The following is a 16878-nucleotide window of genomic DNA, read 5'->3' on the forward strand; positions in this document are numbered from 1 at the left end:
TCGTTTTCATTTTCTTGCATTTTCTCTCATTAGATCAATCTAGTACTGCAGAGAAATCATTTTGGGTAACCACAAATGCTCCTCCTCCCATTCAATGCAAACCAGGCCTCTTGTTTTCCTTGTACTATTGAGAATTTTTTTTCGGCAGCCTTCGGAGCTCTAGTTGAGAGGTGTTGACAGCTCAGCTCGAAAATGTGTGCTCGGAAGCTCGAAAGTGTGTATTTACCTAGTTGTATTTTACGGGAAGGGGAGCTATGCTCGTGGTGTCCCGTCTTCATATCTCATTTTATCTATACTGTTTTTAAATTTATGTATTGTTTTTGCACACACCACTTTCTCATCTAACTTGTTCCAAACTTTCTTGGTTTTTTCCGTGTCCTCTTGTATTTCTATCATTTTATTAGATCCTCTCTATCAATGGTTTCCATGCCTTTTATGATTCTATAAATAGTTATCAAGTCTCCTTTCTCTCTTCTTTGCTCTAATGTCTGTTGCTCAAGTTTTGCTAGTCTCTCCTCATATGATAGTTCTGAGAGTGTTGGTGCCAATTTTGTAATTGCTCTTTGTATTCTTTCAAGTTTTGTTATAAATTTTCTTTGTACTTGGTGACCACGTCGTCGCTGCATATTCCAATCTTGGTCTTATCAAAGTGACTAGTATTTTCTTCACCATTTCTTAGTCCAGGTATGTAAAACCCACTTTGATTGTTCTTATTAAATTATAAGTTTTTCCAAAAAATTTGTATATATATATTTCTCAGGGGACATATTATTCATAATAATGACTCCCAGGTCCTTCTCATTTTCTACTTTTTTTATTTTTTTTATTTCTTCTTCTCCCAATTTATATGATCCCACTATTCTTTTTTTGCTTTTTCCAAATTCCATTATACTACATTCCTTAATATTGAATTCCATCTCCCACTTCCTACTCCATTCCCATACTTTATTGAGATCACTCTGTAGCGACACAATCTTCTTCAGTGTTCACTTTTTTCAACAATTTTGCATCATCCGTAAAGAAGCTCATATAACTTTCAATTTCTTTATCCATATCATTAATATATATAGCAAACATTATTGGGGCCAGAAATGTTCCTTGTGGAACACCACTTATCACTTCATCCCAATTAGAATGTTTGTCTCTTATCACCACTCTCATTTTTCTTTCATGCAAGAAGTATTCCATCCACTTCAGCAGTTTGTCCAGTATTCCTCCTTCAGTTTCTAATTTCTTAAGCAATTTCTTATGTGGCACCTTATCAAAAGCCCTTTTCAGGTCTAGAAATGCACAATCAGCCCATCCATCTCTTTCTTGTATTACATATATTAACCTTGAATAGAAACACATTAAGTTTGTGACACATGATCGTCCTTGTCTAAATCCAAATTGCCTTGGATTTAGTATGTTGTTTTTTCCAAATGATTTACCCATCTAATTTTGATCATTCTTTCACAAATTTTAGCTATCGTACTTGTAAGAGAGACCGGTCTATAGTTAGTAGGATCTTCCTTGTTTCCCCCTTATATGTGGGTACTATATTTGCTCTTTTCCAATCTTCTAGAACTTTTCCTTCTTTCAATGAACTGTTTATTAGACTATGTATTTCTTCTGTTAGTTCATTCCTGCATTCTCTCAAGATCCAGTTTGCCTTGTGGTGACGCGCTGCTGGTCAGCCAATCAGGAACTTGGAGGTGACGCGCCGCAGGTCAGCCAATCAGGAACTTGGAAAGCTCCCCACGTTCGCGCCAGCCTCCTTTAAAAGGTCGGCGTTTCGCCGAGATGAGCAGATCTCCCGAGTCACGACCACCAACTGCCCCAAATCGCTCGCTAATTCGCCCGTTGGCAATAGCCCTCTTTTATACGCTACTATCTTTTCATTTTCTTACAGACATTCTTCCCCTGCCACAGAAACCCATCCCGCGCAAGCGGGTGGTCTTTCCTAGGAATTCAGAGTTCAGAATTCAGATCTCTCGGCGCTCCTAGTGGTCGGACGTCTCTCCAAACCAGGTCTCTCAACAAACGCCCAGGAATCTTCGCCGGCCGGTGGTGGCGAGGAGATATATCTCCTTTGCTGCTGCCGGTCTGGCACAGGCCGACCTCTTCGTTGACGTCGGCAGGCGGGTTTACACCAGCACTTCTAAGCTACCAGAAGAGGCTGGATGACCGCATTGTGAACAGCTGCCCTGGATGTAACACTTCACCCCATACCATACAACACATAATGGAAGACTGCATTATACACAATCATGCATGCAAATAACACAACATACACTCTATAAATGATGTGTGGGAAAACACAGTTTCGGCTGTGGCATTCCTTGGGGAGACGGGACTGCTCGGACAGACAGTCTAGGGAACAACAACAACACCAAGACAAATACACATATTTCCCAAGTCACGTAATTCTCTGTTTTCAGAGTAGTGCTTGGAAGAAAAGAGGCACACGCACACTTGCTCGCTGGCTTAGCAGAGGCCCAACCCAACTCTCACTCAGAACCCTCATCTGCTCACAGGCTGGTCGACGGAGAGGAATTGGGACGCCTCTCTGTCCAACCGGCCCGCAACCTATCGCTGGCCTCTTCGCTGACGCTGGTGAGCGAGTTTACACTTCTGACATTTACACACATTTCCCAATCACGTAATTCTCTGCTTTCAGAGTTGTGATTGGAAGGAGAGAGATAATAAAACACCCGCCCGCCTGCCCCCCCTCGCACCACCACTGAATCAACTCTACAAGAATCTCAAACCCAACCTGGGGAAAAGCAGGCTACTCAGGCCCCACCTGTGGCTTATCAGGAACGTGCTCTACAAACGGGAAGTGAACTCTACTCACTTCCCGTAAGATACGTACACACACCTCTCACGAACATAGCCACAACACACGCACAAACATCTACACTTACTTTTTCTCATGAATGGTTTTTGCGCATACTATTTCATTGTCCAGTTTGTTCCAAGTGTCCACTACTCTATGTGAAAAACTGTTTTTCTTCAGTTCTCTTCTGTAGCTATGTTTTTTTATTTTCTTTCCATGACCTCTTGTGCTTCTCTTGTCCCAGTTTAGTAAGTCCTCTCTATCAAGTATCTCTGTGCCTTTCATGATTCTGTAGATGGTCAGTAGGTCACCTCTCTCTCTTCTTTGCTCCAGCATCGGTAAATCCAGTTAAGCCAATCTCTCCTCATATGATAAGTTTGCAAGTGCAGGTGCCATTTTTGTTGTTGTGAGAGACACCACATGTGATATACACCAGGAGAAGTCCCCCATCTACATGAGGTATCGTCACCGGGCATGTGATATACTCTGTGAGAGATGCCACATGTGATATACCCTATGAGAGACGCCAGAAGTCCCCCATCTACGAGAGGCATCAGACGATTTCTTTTATCTTGGGTATGAAGAGACAAGAGGCCTTCTCAGCCAAGCATGGGACGGCAAGCGTCAGCCAGGCCAGGGCCCATATATCAAAAGGAATACAGGACAGACTTTAAACAAACTTGAGTCGACACGACGCAAACATGGTCAAAGGTCATCCCCAAAGATTGCACCGGTAGACAACAGTCTTCACATTGATATCCCCTTTTTGGCAACCCTCAAGAGTGCCACCATGTTACCATGTTTCTTATTGGCTACCCCTTCATAGGGAACACCCCCTTTTGCTTTCTGTAACTTTTAGCTAGAGAAGTCTGGCAATCCTCCAGAGTTTTCCCCTGGACTGGCCAGCAGTTGTTGTATAAGACTAGGATCTGAAATTAAAGAAGAAAAACACAATCATCTTCCCCTCCAACCATGCCACACACACTACAAAGAGTAGTTGAGTGTGGTTCTTTAGAATTGTTTGTAGGCAATAATTACTTTCCTTTTGTTGTCCAACTGCAATTGCGATTAATTTTAGGTTCATTTTATTGTTGATTTTCATTATCAGATCTTTGATGTGTGGGCTGAATGAAAGATTTGCACTATATCATAGTTATATATTTTTGCACAATATTAGATTATGCACCTGTTTTATCCCTGAGGCTAAATATAGCCAAAAATCATACATTTCTTACCTGTAGAGGTAATTCTAAAAGTATAACATTCTGTCACTTTTAAACTGTGCATGATAGAAAAAAATTAATCCGGTGTGTGTACTCTTCAATAAGTTCTGCTTTTTAGTTTATAGGAATAGAAAGTTGTTAACCAGTGTGCCAGTATTCTGAGTTCCAAAATGCTCAGTCTTCTGTCCAACAGGTTAAATAATGCAAATTAAAAGTAAATTCATTGCATAATTTCATTTTGTCATTTATATGATACAAATTTGCATTGTATCATAGTAGTATATTTCTATACAATATTATATGTAACTGGTTATATGTACTGAGGTAAAAGGTTTCCATATTTTATATATATATATATATATATATATATATATATATATATATATATATATATATATATATATATACTTTTTTCAGGGACCAATAATGGAAGCTTGCATGGGGTAGTCCTGTGAAATGGATATTATGAGGATCATTTCCCTGCCACTTGCCTTCAAATCCCATCAACATCCTCACTTATCTGAAAGTGAAGTCCTTCATCTCCAGATCAGGCACAAATTCTTTGTCAATTTCAACTACCTTTGCTCCATATTTTCACAGAACAAGAACTGACAACTGGTGGCTGCTCCCACCCTCTTCCTCTTACCGGCCATTGACATAAAATGACTTCCACACTAACACAACACAAATAACATTTATATTTCTTCCCGGAAAAATATGTGAGATGGCTCAAGGACTGTTGCCAACAGTTGTGGGGCTGCAGTCAATAATAATAATTGTTGCCTCTAGTTTCACTGATTTCAAATCCACAGTTCAAAAGTGGTTATCAGTGGTCCTTGGGCCCTCCTATAGATCTCTATGGGAAAAAACTCTGGGGTGTCTTGTGTTGTAGTAGTGTATTTACCTAGTTGTATTTTGCGGGAAGGGGAGCTAAGCTCATGGTGTCCCGCCTTTGCATCTCAGTGTCTAGTTTGCTTTTAAACTCATGAATGGTTTTTGCACACTGACTGAAATTAGTAGTAGGGGAGCAGCTACCAGTTGTCAACTCTTTATGTAAAAAGGAAGAAATATAGTCAAAGTAGATCGAGATTTTGAGTCAGGTTCAGAGATTGACTGCCAGTCCCTTAAGGCTACAATTCCTGATGGGGGTGAGGGGGTTGATAGATTTTGAAAATAAAAAATAGCATGCCGATTCTTTGCATCCATCTTGTAGGAGCACCACTGGCAGAAATATGTCACTGGTCCCTACTTTCAGTAAAACTTGAGGCAACAATACTCATTTCATACACATCATGATAAGCTTCATTAGTATTAGTATTATCATACTCTACTGGGATTTTGACTGTATAATTACATGCTGTCAATACCTTAAGGGCTGTAGTACTATTACTGTGGAATAAAAGCAGCATTCATCTATTGTAGATAAATCCCCACTAATAGAGGAATGTTGAGATTTTATTGTATTTATTTATCATTACTTTTCTATTCATCTATTTATTCTTAAATCTGCTGTCCCTCCTTTCTGCTGCCTCCTTAAATCTATTCTTAGCATTACTGTCCTCAATTTTTTATTTTCTTATGCTATTGTGATGGTGGGATAAGAATGCCACCACCATAGCTAATGCATTATACTGTAAATAGAGACTGGGACAGTGGACAGGATGCAGGGATGATCCGTCATCCAGGAGGTGCCAAGATAAGAGGGAGGGAGGAGGGTGGAGGGGAGTAGAATATATAGGAAATGGAATGGGTGGGAGTGGTTTCTATGCCTTTTTCTTTTTGGCTACCCCCCGTGTAAGGGGGAAAAAGCCTTTGGTATATGTATGTATGTATTAGTATACACTCTAGACATGTTCAACTCATATTTTACAAAAGTGAGAGACAGTTACATGTGTATAACATGTATGTATGTTAAATGGTTCCCGCCCTTACAGACAGACTGTATGAGAAGAGACTAGAGGCTCTAGGTCTGCTGTTGTTTAAAGTACAAAGAGAAATAAGTGATTTGATTGTAGCGTTGTTGTTGTTCCCTAGACTGTTTGGCTGAGCAGTCCCATCACCCTGAGGAATGCTATGGCTGGAATGAGGTTTTCTCACAGATCCCTTATAGAGTATATATCATGTTGTTGGCATGATACTGTATAATACCTTCTTCCATAATGTGTTGTATAGTAAGGGGCAAAGTGTTACATCCTGGACAGTTATCAATGACGTGGTCATCCAGCCTCTTCTGGTTGCTTAGAAGGGCAGTATGGTAACTACACAGCAGCCTGGCCAGGTAAACTCTGTCCTTTCTGGGGAGAGAGGATTCAGAGGAATGCATATCAGGGGGTCTGGCATGCAGCAATGTATTGTCTTTCAGTTTGTCAGTGGAGCAGTGAGTGATATGATTATGGATTTACTTGTGGAGGCTGGTGTCTGATGGTTGTGGAGGAAGAGAAGAGAGTGTTTTTGTGTGATACAGGAATTTGGATGTTGTATTGATGTTTCTTGATGTGTGTGGGTGTTCTGTTATATAGTGTAGTGAGTGTGCTGTGTTGATGAAGACTGTGGCAATTGTTCGTGTGCCTCACATGTCAATGTGATCTTTGATTTTGAGGATTTTCATTTCATGGTGTAAATGGTCTATAGGTGTTATATTTCTGCAGCCTGTAATTGTCTTTAGGGCTTTGTTTTGTGTGGTCTGTAAAGTGTTGTGGTGTGTTGTAGTGAGATTAGGGGCCCATCTGGGGTTCGCATTATTCATCACTGAGCATATACATTGTTTACTACAGTCGTGGTTTCTTTGTTTTGTCTAAATGTTGTTCCTACAATTAATTTAGGCATATTAAGTCTAGATGTGCATTTTGTCACTGTTTGTAATGTATTGTTTGAATGACTTGGATGTATCATATGTTACACCAAGAATCTTGGGTGTATATGTGTGTGATATGTGAGTGCTGTTGATAAAGAGGTGTGGTAAATATTTGAGTTTAACTATCTTAATTAGTGAGAAGTGTGGTTGTAGATTTGGTTGGGGCTATTTTGAATCTGTTTGTACTGAACCAAGTATTGAGTGTATCAAGGTATGGTTGTAGTACTTCTGCAGATTTGTCTGCATCACAGTATGTGCATGTAATTGTTATGTAGTCTGAGTAAGATATTTGTATTTCTTAGATGTGGGATGTGAGTATATTGTACATGTATAAACTAAAGAGTATGGGGGATAGAACTGACCCCTGAGCCCCATTACTAAAGTTTCTGGTGTGTAATTATTAGCCATTATATGACACACAGATATTTCTACCTGCCAAATAATTTGCCAGCCATCTTTTGGTATTACTTTGCATGTTTGTGTTGTATATTTTGTTTGTCAGACTGTGATGGGGATGGCATCAAAAGCTTTACTAATGTCTAGTGTTATGAGAAGTGTTCTGTGAAGGCTTACCTGAATTGATGCCATTGAAAACTCTTTGTGTTAGGTTTACCAGAGGTGTTTGTGGAGTGCAGTGATCTAAAATATTGTTGTGATTCAACAAGGGGGGTATGTGGTTGTTGTATGAGGTATTCTTTAACTTTGGAGGGGGTGCAGAGAAGTGTGATTCAGGTTATTGATTATATGCTTAGTCTGGTTGTCTATGAAGGGTATGTAGTCTGGATCTGTTGGGAACTCTTTCTTACATTAATGTGTTGGTCTTCAGGGTGAGGGGTGAAATGGCTTATCTGTGCAAAATGATTTATGAGTGTGTTTGCCTGTTGTCTGTTTGAGGGTAAGTTGATTGTTGTTGTGGTTATTGCTGTGTGAGAGCATATTATGTTACTGCTGGATAGTGTAATGCTCTTGAATGTTTGTGCAATCAAAATCTCTTGAGATTTTTCAGAAGAGTGTTTGTGGAGTGTAGTGGTCTAAAACCATGTTGTGATTCAGCAAGGGGGGTATGTGGTGTGATGAGTTGTTGTATGAGGCTATGACTTTGGAAGGGATGCAGAAGTGTGATTGGGTGATGTAATGCTGAAACTGTTGGGTCTGTTGGATTTGGGGATAGTGACGATGTTCCCATGCTTCCAGATATCAGGTATACTGTTGTGTGATTAGCTGTTTTTGTTGTTGTCATTCCCTGGACTGTCTGGCCAAGCAGTCCCATCTCCCTGAGGAACACCATGACACACGAAACTCGGAGGTGGGGTCTATGGTGATGCTATAGCAGCCACCCATGTGTTATTAAACAGTGAACTGAGATGTAACCATCATAATTGTATGCCAATGCAAAGTCAATGTAAGCATTTCACCTTGACCCTGGCAATTGATTAAATAATAGGAGTTTACCAAGGACCAATCACTGACTTCAAATAATGTAAGCCCACCACTGAAAAAAGGAGCCTATAGCATAACCGAGGTATCCTTAAGGTTTAGAGACATAAGGAGAGCAGTTGCTCAGCCACCCCTCAAAAGCCTAGGTTAGTAGTTCAGTAGTTCAGGTTTTGACAACTCCTAAAACATATTATACTTTAAATCTAGCACAAAAGAAATATAATACTAGAAACTTGTCAACTGGTTTATATTCCCACCTAAATAGCTACATTCAGTTTGAACCTCGCCTTGGCTTGCTACCTGAGTTGAGAGGATCACAACAGGTGACACTGATCCCTGAGAGCATCTCCAGTTACCCAGGAAAGTACCACAACCCTGTGAATAGCTTTGTTTGCAATGTTGGTGAGTGCATGTATGTTATGTGGTCCAAGGTGGTTTAGGTGGATGTTACTTATGTTGTCAGGGTCACAGATAGCTGAGTGCTTGTGACAAAGTTTTCACACTGAATGAGAATCAGACAAGAAATAATGGTCTCAAACTGTCAGGAAATAGATTTAATTTGGAAGTGGGTAGAAACAACTTCTCCAACTGTGTAGTTAATGAATGGAATAAACTTCCTGCAGAGGTAGTGCAATGTAGTTCAGTTTGAAGTTTTAAGATTCATTTGGATAAACACCTAAGCAAGATGCTGTAATGCCTGCCATTTATTTTATATTATTTGTTTATTTGTTTGTTATTATTCGTCTGTTAGTTTATTATTATTTGATTATTATTTATTATTATTTAACTTTACCTATTTATTTATCTATTATTAGTTATAAAAGGTGGAGTGAAGGTGGAGGTAGAATGTAGATTGAGAAAAGCGAGTAAATGCCTTGGTGGATTAAAAAGTGTAATGAGGAATAGACATTTGGGAATGGATGCGAAGAGGAGACTGTATGAAGGAGTGATTGTGCCAACAGCACTGTATGGGGCAGAAACGTGGAACATAAGAGAAGAAGAGAGAAGGAGTTTGAATGTGTTTGAGATGAGGTGTCTGAGAAGTATGGTGGGGGTTACTAGGCTGGATAGAGTGAGAAATGAGGAGGTGAGGAAGAGAACAGGGGTGAAAAAGGAGCTGGGAGATAGGGTTGATGAAAGAATATTAGGATGGTTTGGACACATGGAAAGAATTAGTGAAGAAAGACTAGTAAAAGAGGTATGGAAGGCAGATGTGGAGGGAGTGAACATGAGGGGACGTCCTAGGATGAGGTGGATGGATGGGGTGAAGGGGGCTTTGGGGAAGAGGGGAATGTCTGTTGAGGAAGGAAGGGAGAGGACGGAAGACAGAGGTGAGTGGAGAATGGTTGTATATGGATGATGTTGTGATTGCATGAGGAGGAATGGGCGGGGGGTGGGGGTGGGGTAGTATGTGTGAGTAAATTTTGACGCAGCCCGAAGGGATTTCTCCCCGTCCTCTCCTTATATGCAAGGGGGGACGGAGAGGGGGGGGTCGCCGATTAAATGAAGCGGCCTTGCTGTGGATGTGCTGTGTCTTGCGACACTGCTTCTGACCCAGGGCGGTGGGCAGGGTGCAGGGATGACCCGTCATCCAGGAGGTGCTCAGATGAGAGGGAGGGTGGGAGGGGTGTGGAGTGTATTTAGGGATGAAATGGGTGGGAGTGTTTTTATGCCTTTCCCTTTTTGGCTACCTCCCTTGGAAGGGGGAAAAAGCCTTGGTATATGTATGTATGTATTATTAGTTATATTATTATTTTATTTATTTATCATTATCATCGTTTTTTCATATCCAACTTAGTTATGGACCACAAGGTCTCTTGTTAGCATGCTCTTCCTTTGTAATCCTTTGTAAAAGGCAAAGTCCCTTTGAGATCCATTACTATTTGATGCCTGGTAAGGAATGTTATATCTGCCCAGTTTGGGGATATTCCTGTCCTTGCTGTTCATTTCAACCTCCTATCACATGCTCATCATAGGCCTCTTCTAGCTTTAGGACCTTTTTAAAATAGGTTTTTCCAGCATGGCTATCACTTCCTATCAGAAAGAACTATAGCCCAGACCTTTTGTTGATTACTGGTATGCTTTCTCCAGATTTCTTGTGGTTCCTTACCTAGTTATCTTAGCATCATATGACCTTTTCTTGATTTCTTGGGCAAGGCCTCATCAGACTTGACAGAGGAGGATGGAATGAACATGAGGGAGTGACCAAAGATGAGATGGATAGATAGGGTCAGAGGAGGATGTCTGTTGAGGAAGGAAGGCAGAAGGAGGAAGATAGGGGTGAGTAGAGAATGGCTGTGTATGGATGATACTATGATGCAAGTGGGTGGGGATGGGGGGTTAGGGAATGGTTATATGTGAGTGATATTTTACAGCAGCCTGAAGAAATTTCTCCATCTTCAATGTTTCTGCATGAGGGGATGATGAGGGGGGGTCGCCAATTAAATGAAGCAGCCTTGTTGTGGATGTGCTGTGTCTTGCTGCAGGGCAATGGGCAAGATGCAGGGATGACCTGTTATCCATGAGGAGCCAAGATAAAAGGGAGGGAGGGGTGGTGGATGAGAGTGGAATTATGCCTTTTGACTTTGGCTACCTCTCTTGTAAGGGGGAAAGAGCCCCTGGTATATGTAGATATGGATATATGTATGACCTTTATTCTGCAAACTCTAGCTAGTAAATAAGCTTCCATTAAATTTATATCTGAAGTCATTTCTACATGTTCTGTTGACTGAGATATGATGTGGAGAGGTGACAGAAGAAAGTATAACATTTACATAATATAGATAACTAACCCTGCAAAGTCTCATAATTATATTCCCTGGTTCTCTTGTATGCTGAACACTAGAATTCCAGACAAATGTTGAAGATGAAAGTCCAGGTGGGGCTATGTGATTAATTTTCTTGGACAGGTGAAAAGCTTTGAGCATAATATATACTGCTATTCTAATTGAAATATCAATAGAAACACAATTAACTGTGAAAGATTACTGTAAGGACCAAGTAGGCCAACCGTTACTTCATTCACCCCTACTGCAACACACAGGTAATCCCAAGCCTGGCTTTCCTGGTGTTCCAACTCTTGTTCAGGTAGAAATACAGAGAGGGCTACAAATGTTCACTTAAAGAAAACTCAGCCAAGAACTAGGAAACCTTAGAAACTTACACTATCACAGATCCTGTAGTGTATACATAATATCTTACATCTTGTAGATGCATAAATATCTGGAATAGCTTAGAAGTGATATAGCCCAAGCTCAAACAATACACAAGTTCAAATCTAAATATGATAATTGGAAATCAAGGATATAGGTTAAGTTAGAACCATATATGAATTTGAGGCTAGGTAAGATAAATAATTAGAGAATAGGAAACTGGACCTAATGAGCATTGCTTCTTTTCCTATATACTTCAGTTAGGTAGGTACATCTTGATAACCACAGAACATAGCTGCCAAAAAAGGGCTGCTGTCTGGTGGAGGGTGTGCCAGTAGTAATATTCTATAAAGAATATATGGTAAGTAATTCCATAGGATTCTTCCAACTCCAGTCTTACTACTGTGCAGCTGCTTTTTTCTTCCTAGCAATGGCCATACGGGCTGGATGAGTTAGGACAGGGGGGCCTTCCAGTACTCTTGCTGGACGATGTTCTCCCAACAACTCAACCTATATAAAAAAAAAGTAGTATTACAGAAATGTAACCATTAGTGGCTAGTTATATGTATTTCAAGACATTGCTGTACAATCATTCCCTCTTTTTTTCAAGGTTGTAATTAGGGCATATACTCATACCCTGACAGTGTCATAGTCTCCCACATGGCATGAAGGTGACATATTTCATGGGTGGAAAGAATATCTGTTGCCCCAGGTCTCTCTTGCATGAGATCCATAGTTTCCAGGTAATCAGCAACAGCCACTGGCCTTGCCCAAAAGTACTCAAGAAAGAAATATTGTGTTGTTTGGATAAAGCTAAAGTAGGGCACCATAAGATTAGGTGTTTTGTGTCTTCAGTGTGGTGATTTTAACTGGGACAATTTGATTCTGGCTAGTCCTATTGTGTAATGATACTGTTTCAATGCTGAGTGGTGGCCTGAGGCCTGAATACAGTGGTGTCAATGTGGTTCTTGGTTGTCATGGCAAGGATTTCTTAGATGAGCTAATTTTTGGGAGAATCAAATGGAGAATGGAGTTTAGGGGTCAGTGCTGGAATGTTTGTTTTATGATATAAGTGTGTATGTACTTTTGTGCTCATATAAATGTATTGCAAGGTGCAAGTGGTAGAATCTTATACATGCTTGAGTAGCATGTTGCTGGTGTAGTTTTTTGTTACATTCAGTTAGTTATTTTTGTGCCATGTGGTGGGATGGATGGGTGGAACTAAGGGCTCTTGCACAAAATATGTGCCTATTGTTTTCGTGTGCTATTTTATGGGGAGAATTTTGGTTTCTGAGTGAAGATATTCTGGTAGGTGGTTTTAGTATATTCCGTTATTCATTTTACTGCTTTCTTCTTGTGTAGTTTACAAGGTGTTATGTTTCCTTAATTGTAAAGAACCATGCTGTGGAGGTGCATTTGAATATAGTTCTATGAGCTGTTTGTAAACTGTGATTAGTGTCTCCTACTGGCCAAAGCCTGTGCTTGTTACTAATTTCAGTATATGTATGCTGATAGTACATACATACATATACCAAAGGCTTCTTCCCTCTACATGGGGGTAGCCAAAAAGAAAAAGGCATAGAAACCACTCCCGCACATTCCATTTCCTATATATTCCACTCCCCTCCACCCTCCTCCCTCCCTCTTATCTTGGCACCTCCTAGCATCTCCTGATAGTAAACATACATTAGCATATGCCACTTTTACTTTCCTTGCATTGCTTCCTCTACTGACCTATTCTTTTCTCTTTTCCAATGCTTAACTCCAGAAAAAGAGTCCAGTTTCTCTTGCTCTTTTCTTTTATCATTTTCCTTTGGCTACAGTGACAAGCTTCCTTATTTTTGCCCATTTTTCAGTTGGATCTCACCTGATCCAAATATTCTTAAACTTGCCCTGATCTGCCTATCTATATGTCCAACTGATTACTTCATCTGCCATGGCTTGTGACCTGAATTCACTTCCTTATATATGTACCCCTCCCTCCTTGTATTTACCTAACATCTAGGATATGAAGGAAGTACCTAAATCATAACTTTACATTCACCAGAACAACTGAGCAATATAATGATACATTATAGTAAAAAGATGTACATATAATAAGCTTATAAAAAACAGTAAAGGTGAACATTTAATAGTGGGAGAACTGTAACACCACTACTGATCCATTAGGCCTAAAATATGAAGGTCAAATTTAAAACATAGTACAGTATATCAAAGATATTGCATTTTTCTGACTACAAATATGTGGGTACACTTTTACACATTGACTATTATATGAGAATATACTAAACAGTACCAGCTCCATACCTGATCACACACTGCTATAATCTCATGAGTTATGAAACTTTGATGTTGTGAGAATAGAGAAGTTTGAAAGATAGAGGTAACAACAAAAGGGTTCCTTGTTTAAGTACCTAGATACTGCCATTCTTACTTATGTGATTTTACATAAAGAGTAGGTTGACTAAGAAATCTCAGATGTTCATCAAGTCATAAAGACATTTACTTTTCAATCAGGATTCATGGTTTCAAATTAATATTTCAACTAGTTGAGTATTCTGGCAATTGTACAAGAAGTATAAGATAGGAAGAACAGAGTAAGAGGATGTTGAATTAAAAGTAAGAAGTGGTTGAATTCATAAATAGAAGACATGCAGGTTGAGGCATAAATGGTTGGCACAACATTAAAGACTGGTGGGAAAGTAAAAAGCAAGAGGCAAGTTTAAAGAGCTCATGACACCTACATAGGCATCACGAGGCATAAGTGGGTACATGAGGATGAGAGGTAGAGAGTGACAGATTCATCACTCTGGGGGCAGGATAGTAACTCAATGAAGTGGTACTTACTTGAATTGATGTTCCAGGAGTAGTGTAGAGGGGAGGAACATAGGCAAAGGCAAGGGGTTGGCCTAGGTGATGTGAGAAACATCCACTTGTTGTGTTGCCCACAACTTTGTTACCAATCCAGATGGTCTCATTACCCTAGAAAATTAAAAAATTATCATAAAGGCATACTTACTATGTATGAAAAAAAACAGTGTGACTTCAGTTGGAGAAGACACCAAACAAAAGAAGTGCTGTAACTTACAGTAGTATAGTTTTACTGCACACAGCAATTGATATCAATGACCTGACAATAATTAATCTTCTTCATTTTGTTCTACTTACATTACATCAGTGAGGGGATACCTCAACTTTAAAATAACTTAGGAATTAAGACTTTCATAAAACTGTATGGATGATACTGTTATGCAAGTTAGGGGAGTAGGAGGTGCTTATGTGTGAATGGTATTTTGATGCAGCCCGAAAGGATTTCTTCCTATCTTCTTTTTTTTCTACATGAGGGGGTGGAGAGGACAGGGTCACCAATTAAGTGAAACGGCCTTGCTATGAATGTACTGTATCTTGCTGCATTGCATTTGACCCAGTGCAGTTGGCAGATGTAGGAATGACCTGTCATCCATGAGGAGCTAGGATAGGAAGGATGGGAAGGGTGGTGGGGAGGAGTGAAATGAGTGGGAATAGGTACATGCCTCCAATTTTGCTACCTCCCTTGTAAGGGGAAAAAAAGCTCTTGAAATATAGAGATAAAGTAGCCTGCATGGGAATTGTCCACCTTAAAATTATAAATGAAACCAAGTCTAAATATCTGGCTACCTCCCTTAAAAAATGGAAGAAACCTTTTAATATACAGTAAACCCTAATTATGCTGAACCTTGTTACAGTGAATTTTGGCTATATCAACCATATAGAGATTTACCAACCATTTGTCTAATATAACAAATAAAGTCGATATATGCAGTGCAAGGTTCAGTATGGTTGCATGGAAAACCAAGCCTTCCCCCCAATTAGTTTGATGTACGAAGGATTTACTGTATAGATGACTGATGAGGACAAAGAGATAAGACTTCATGAATGTAGCTCCTTTTCCGTACATTACCATTAGGGAAATATATTTAATAGCACCTATAATACACAAAGAGGTAAGAATATTGACAAACACAAGTTCACAATAAAATTGCAGATAACTTACTAGTGGTTCAACATCAGGTGAATCAATAGCAATCATCACACAATGACGATTTGGCCGCTTCTTGAGAAGCTCTTGCACAGCCTGTTTACCCACAAAATTCTTTTCCATTCGGACAAAGCTCATTAGACCTGCATCTACTACTGAAGTATCAAGGTTCATCTCAGCACCCCACATCTTGAAGCCTTTCTCCAAACGCATTATGTTCATTGCATGGCTCCCAAAGTCACCAACACCTGTGTGATTCAATATTAGCATTATTCACAAATATAATGTATATATTCATATATATAGACCCTAATATCCCTTTCAAAGGGAGTGGGCAAGTGAAAACAAATTTACCCTCGGCCTATGTGAAAAGACTCCTTACTCCCCTGCCATAAAGTGTTAAAGAAAATTGAAGAGGTGGAGTCACAGAAGTGATGAAAGAGAAATTTAAGGTAGAATGTTAAGAGCAGAGGATAGGGGGAGAAAGAGGAAAGGGCAGAAAGGCAGAGAGGTGCGTAAACAAATTAAATATGAAGGAACAGGAGTAGGAGTACCAGAAGCTGAGAGAAGTGAGACTTGATGAAGGATAGAGTAGAGGTGATAGTGGAAGAGGAGTGGGTGTGTTTCAAGGACGAAGTGACAAGGTGTGCAAAGATAGTGTGTGGAATGAGGAGGATGGGAGGGAATAAAAGGAAGGGTAGTGAACAGTGGGATAATGAAGTGAAGATGGTAGCTGAACAGAAGAAGCACTCATCTGCCTGTGGCCCTGATAACATAAGCAACATCCACCTAAAACACATTGGACCACAAGGTATACACGCACTCACAAACATTGCAAACTACAGCTATTCACACAACACTATACCCGACATCTGGAAGCATGGTAAAATAATCACCATTCCAAAACCGAACAAAGACCCAACAATCCCAACATCGCACCGTCCAATCACACTTCTCTGCACCCCCTCTAAAGTCATTGAACGCCTAATACTTAAACTTGTCACACCATATATTCCCCTTGCTGACTCACAACACGGTTTTAGGCCACTACACTCCACAAACACTCTTCTGACAAACCTCACACAAAGAATTTTAGATGGCATCAATTCAGATAGGCCCCACCACAGAACACTTCTTATAACATTGGACATTAGTAAAGCTTTTGATGCTATCCCCCGCCACAACCTAACAAATAAAATATATAACACAGACATGCACAATAACACCAAAAGATGGCTGGCCAATTATCTGGCAGGCAGGAATGCTCATGTGTCATATAATGGCCAATCATCGCACATAAGAAACATTAAGAACGGAGTACCACAGGGCTCAGTTCTATCCCCCACATTATTTAATCACCTTTTGATCCATATCTA

General features: G+C 40.0%; 1 protein-coding gene across 2 annotated transcripts in view; it reads right to left on the minus strand.

Annotated features, from left to right (window-relative positions):
• Positions 1-3960: 3960 nt before the first annotated feature.
• The window catches only part of LOC143038120 (dimethylglycine dehydrogenase, mitochondrial-like), a 105032-nt gene continuing 92114 nt past the window's right edge, over positions 3961-16878 (minus strand). For both annotated transcript variants that reach the window (XM_076207115.1, XM_076207116.1), the window contains 3 exons: positions 15518-15750; positions 14332-14466; positions 3961-11994 (listed from right to left, as the gene is read on the minus strand). In XM_076207115.1, the coding sequence (XP_076063230.1) occupies positions 11884-11994; positions 14332-14466; positions 15518-15750 (479 nt within the window). In that variant the 3' untranslated portion in view covers positions 3961-11883. The remainder of the gene's footprint in view (positions 11995-14331; positions 14467-15517; positions 15751-16878) is intronic.

The sequence above is a fragment of the Oratosquilla oratoria genome, chromosome 23, assembly GCF_046742065.1.
Source record: "Oratosquilla oratoria isolate Oo_2021 chromosome 23, ASM4674206v1, whole genome shotgun sequence".
NCBI lineage: Eukaryota > Metazoa > Arthropoda > Malacostraca > Stomatopoda > Squillidae > Oratosquilla > Oratosquilla oratoria.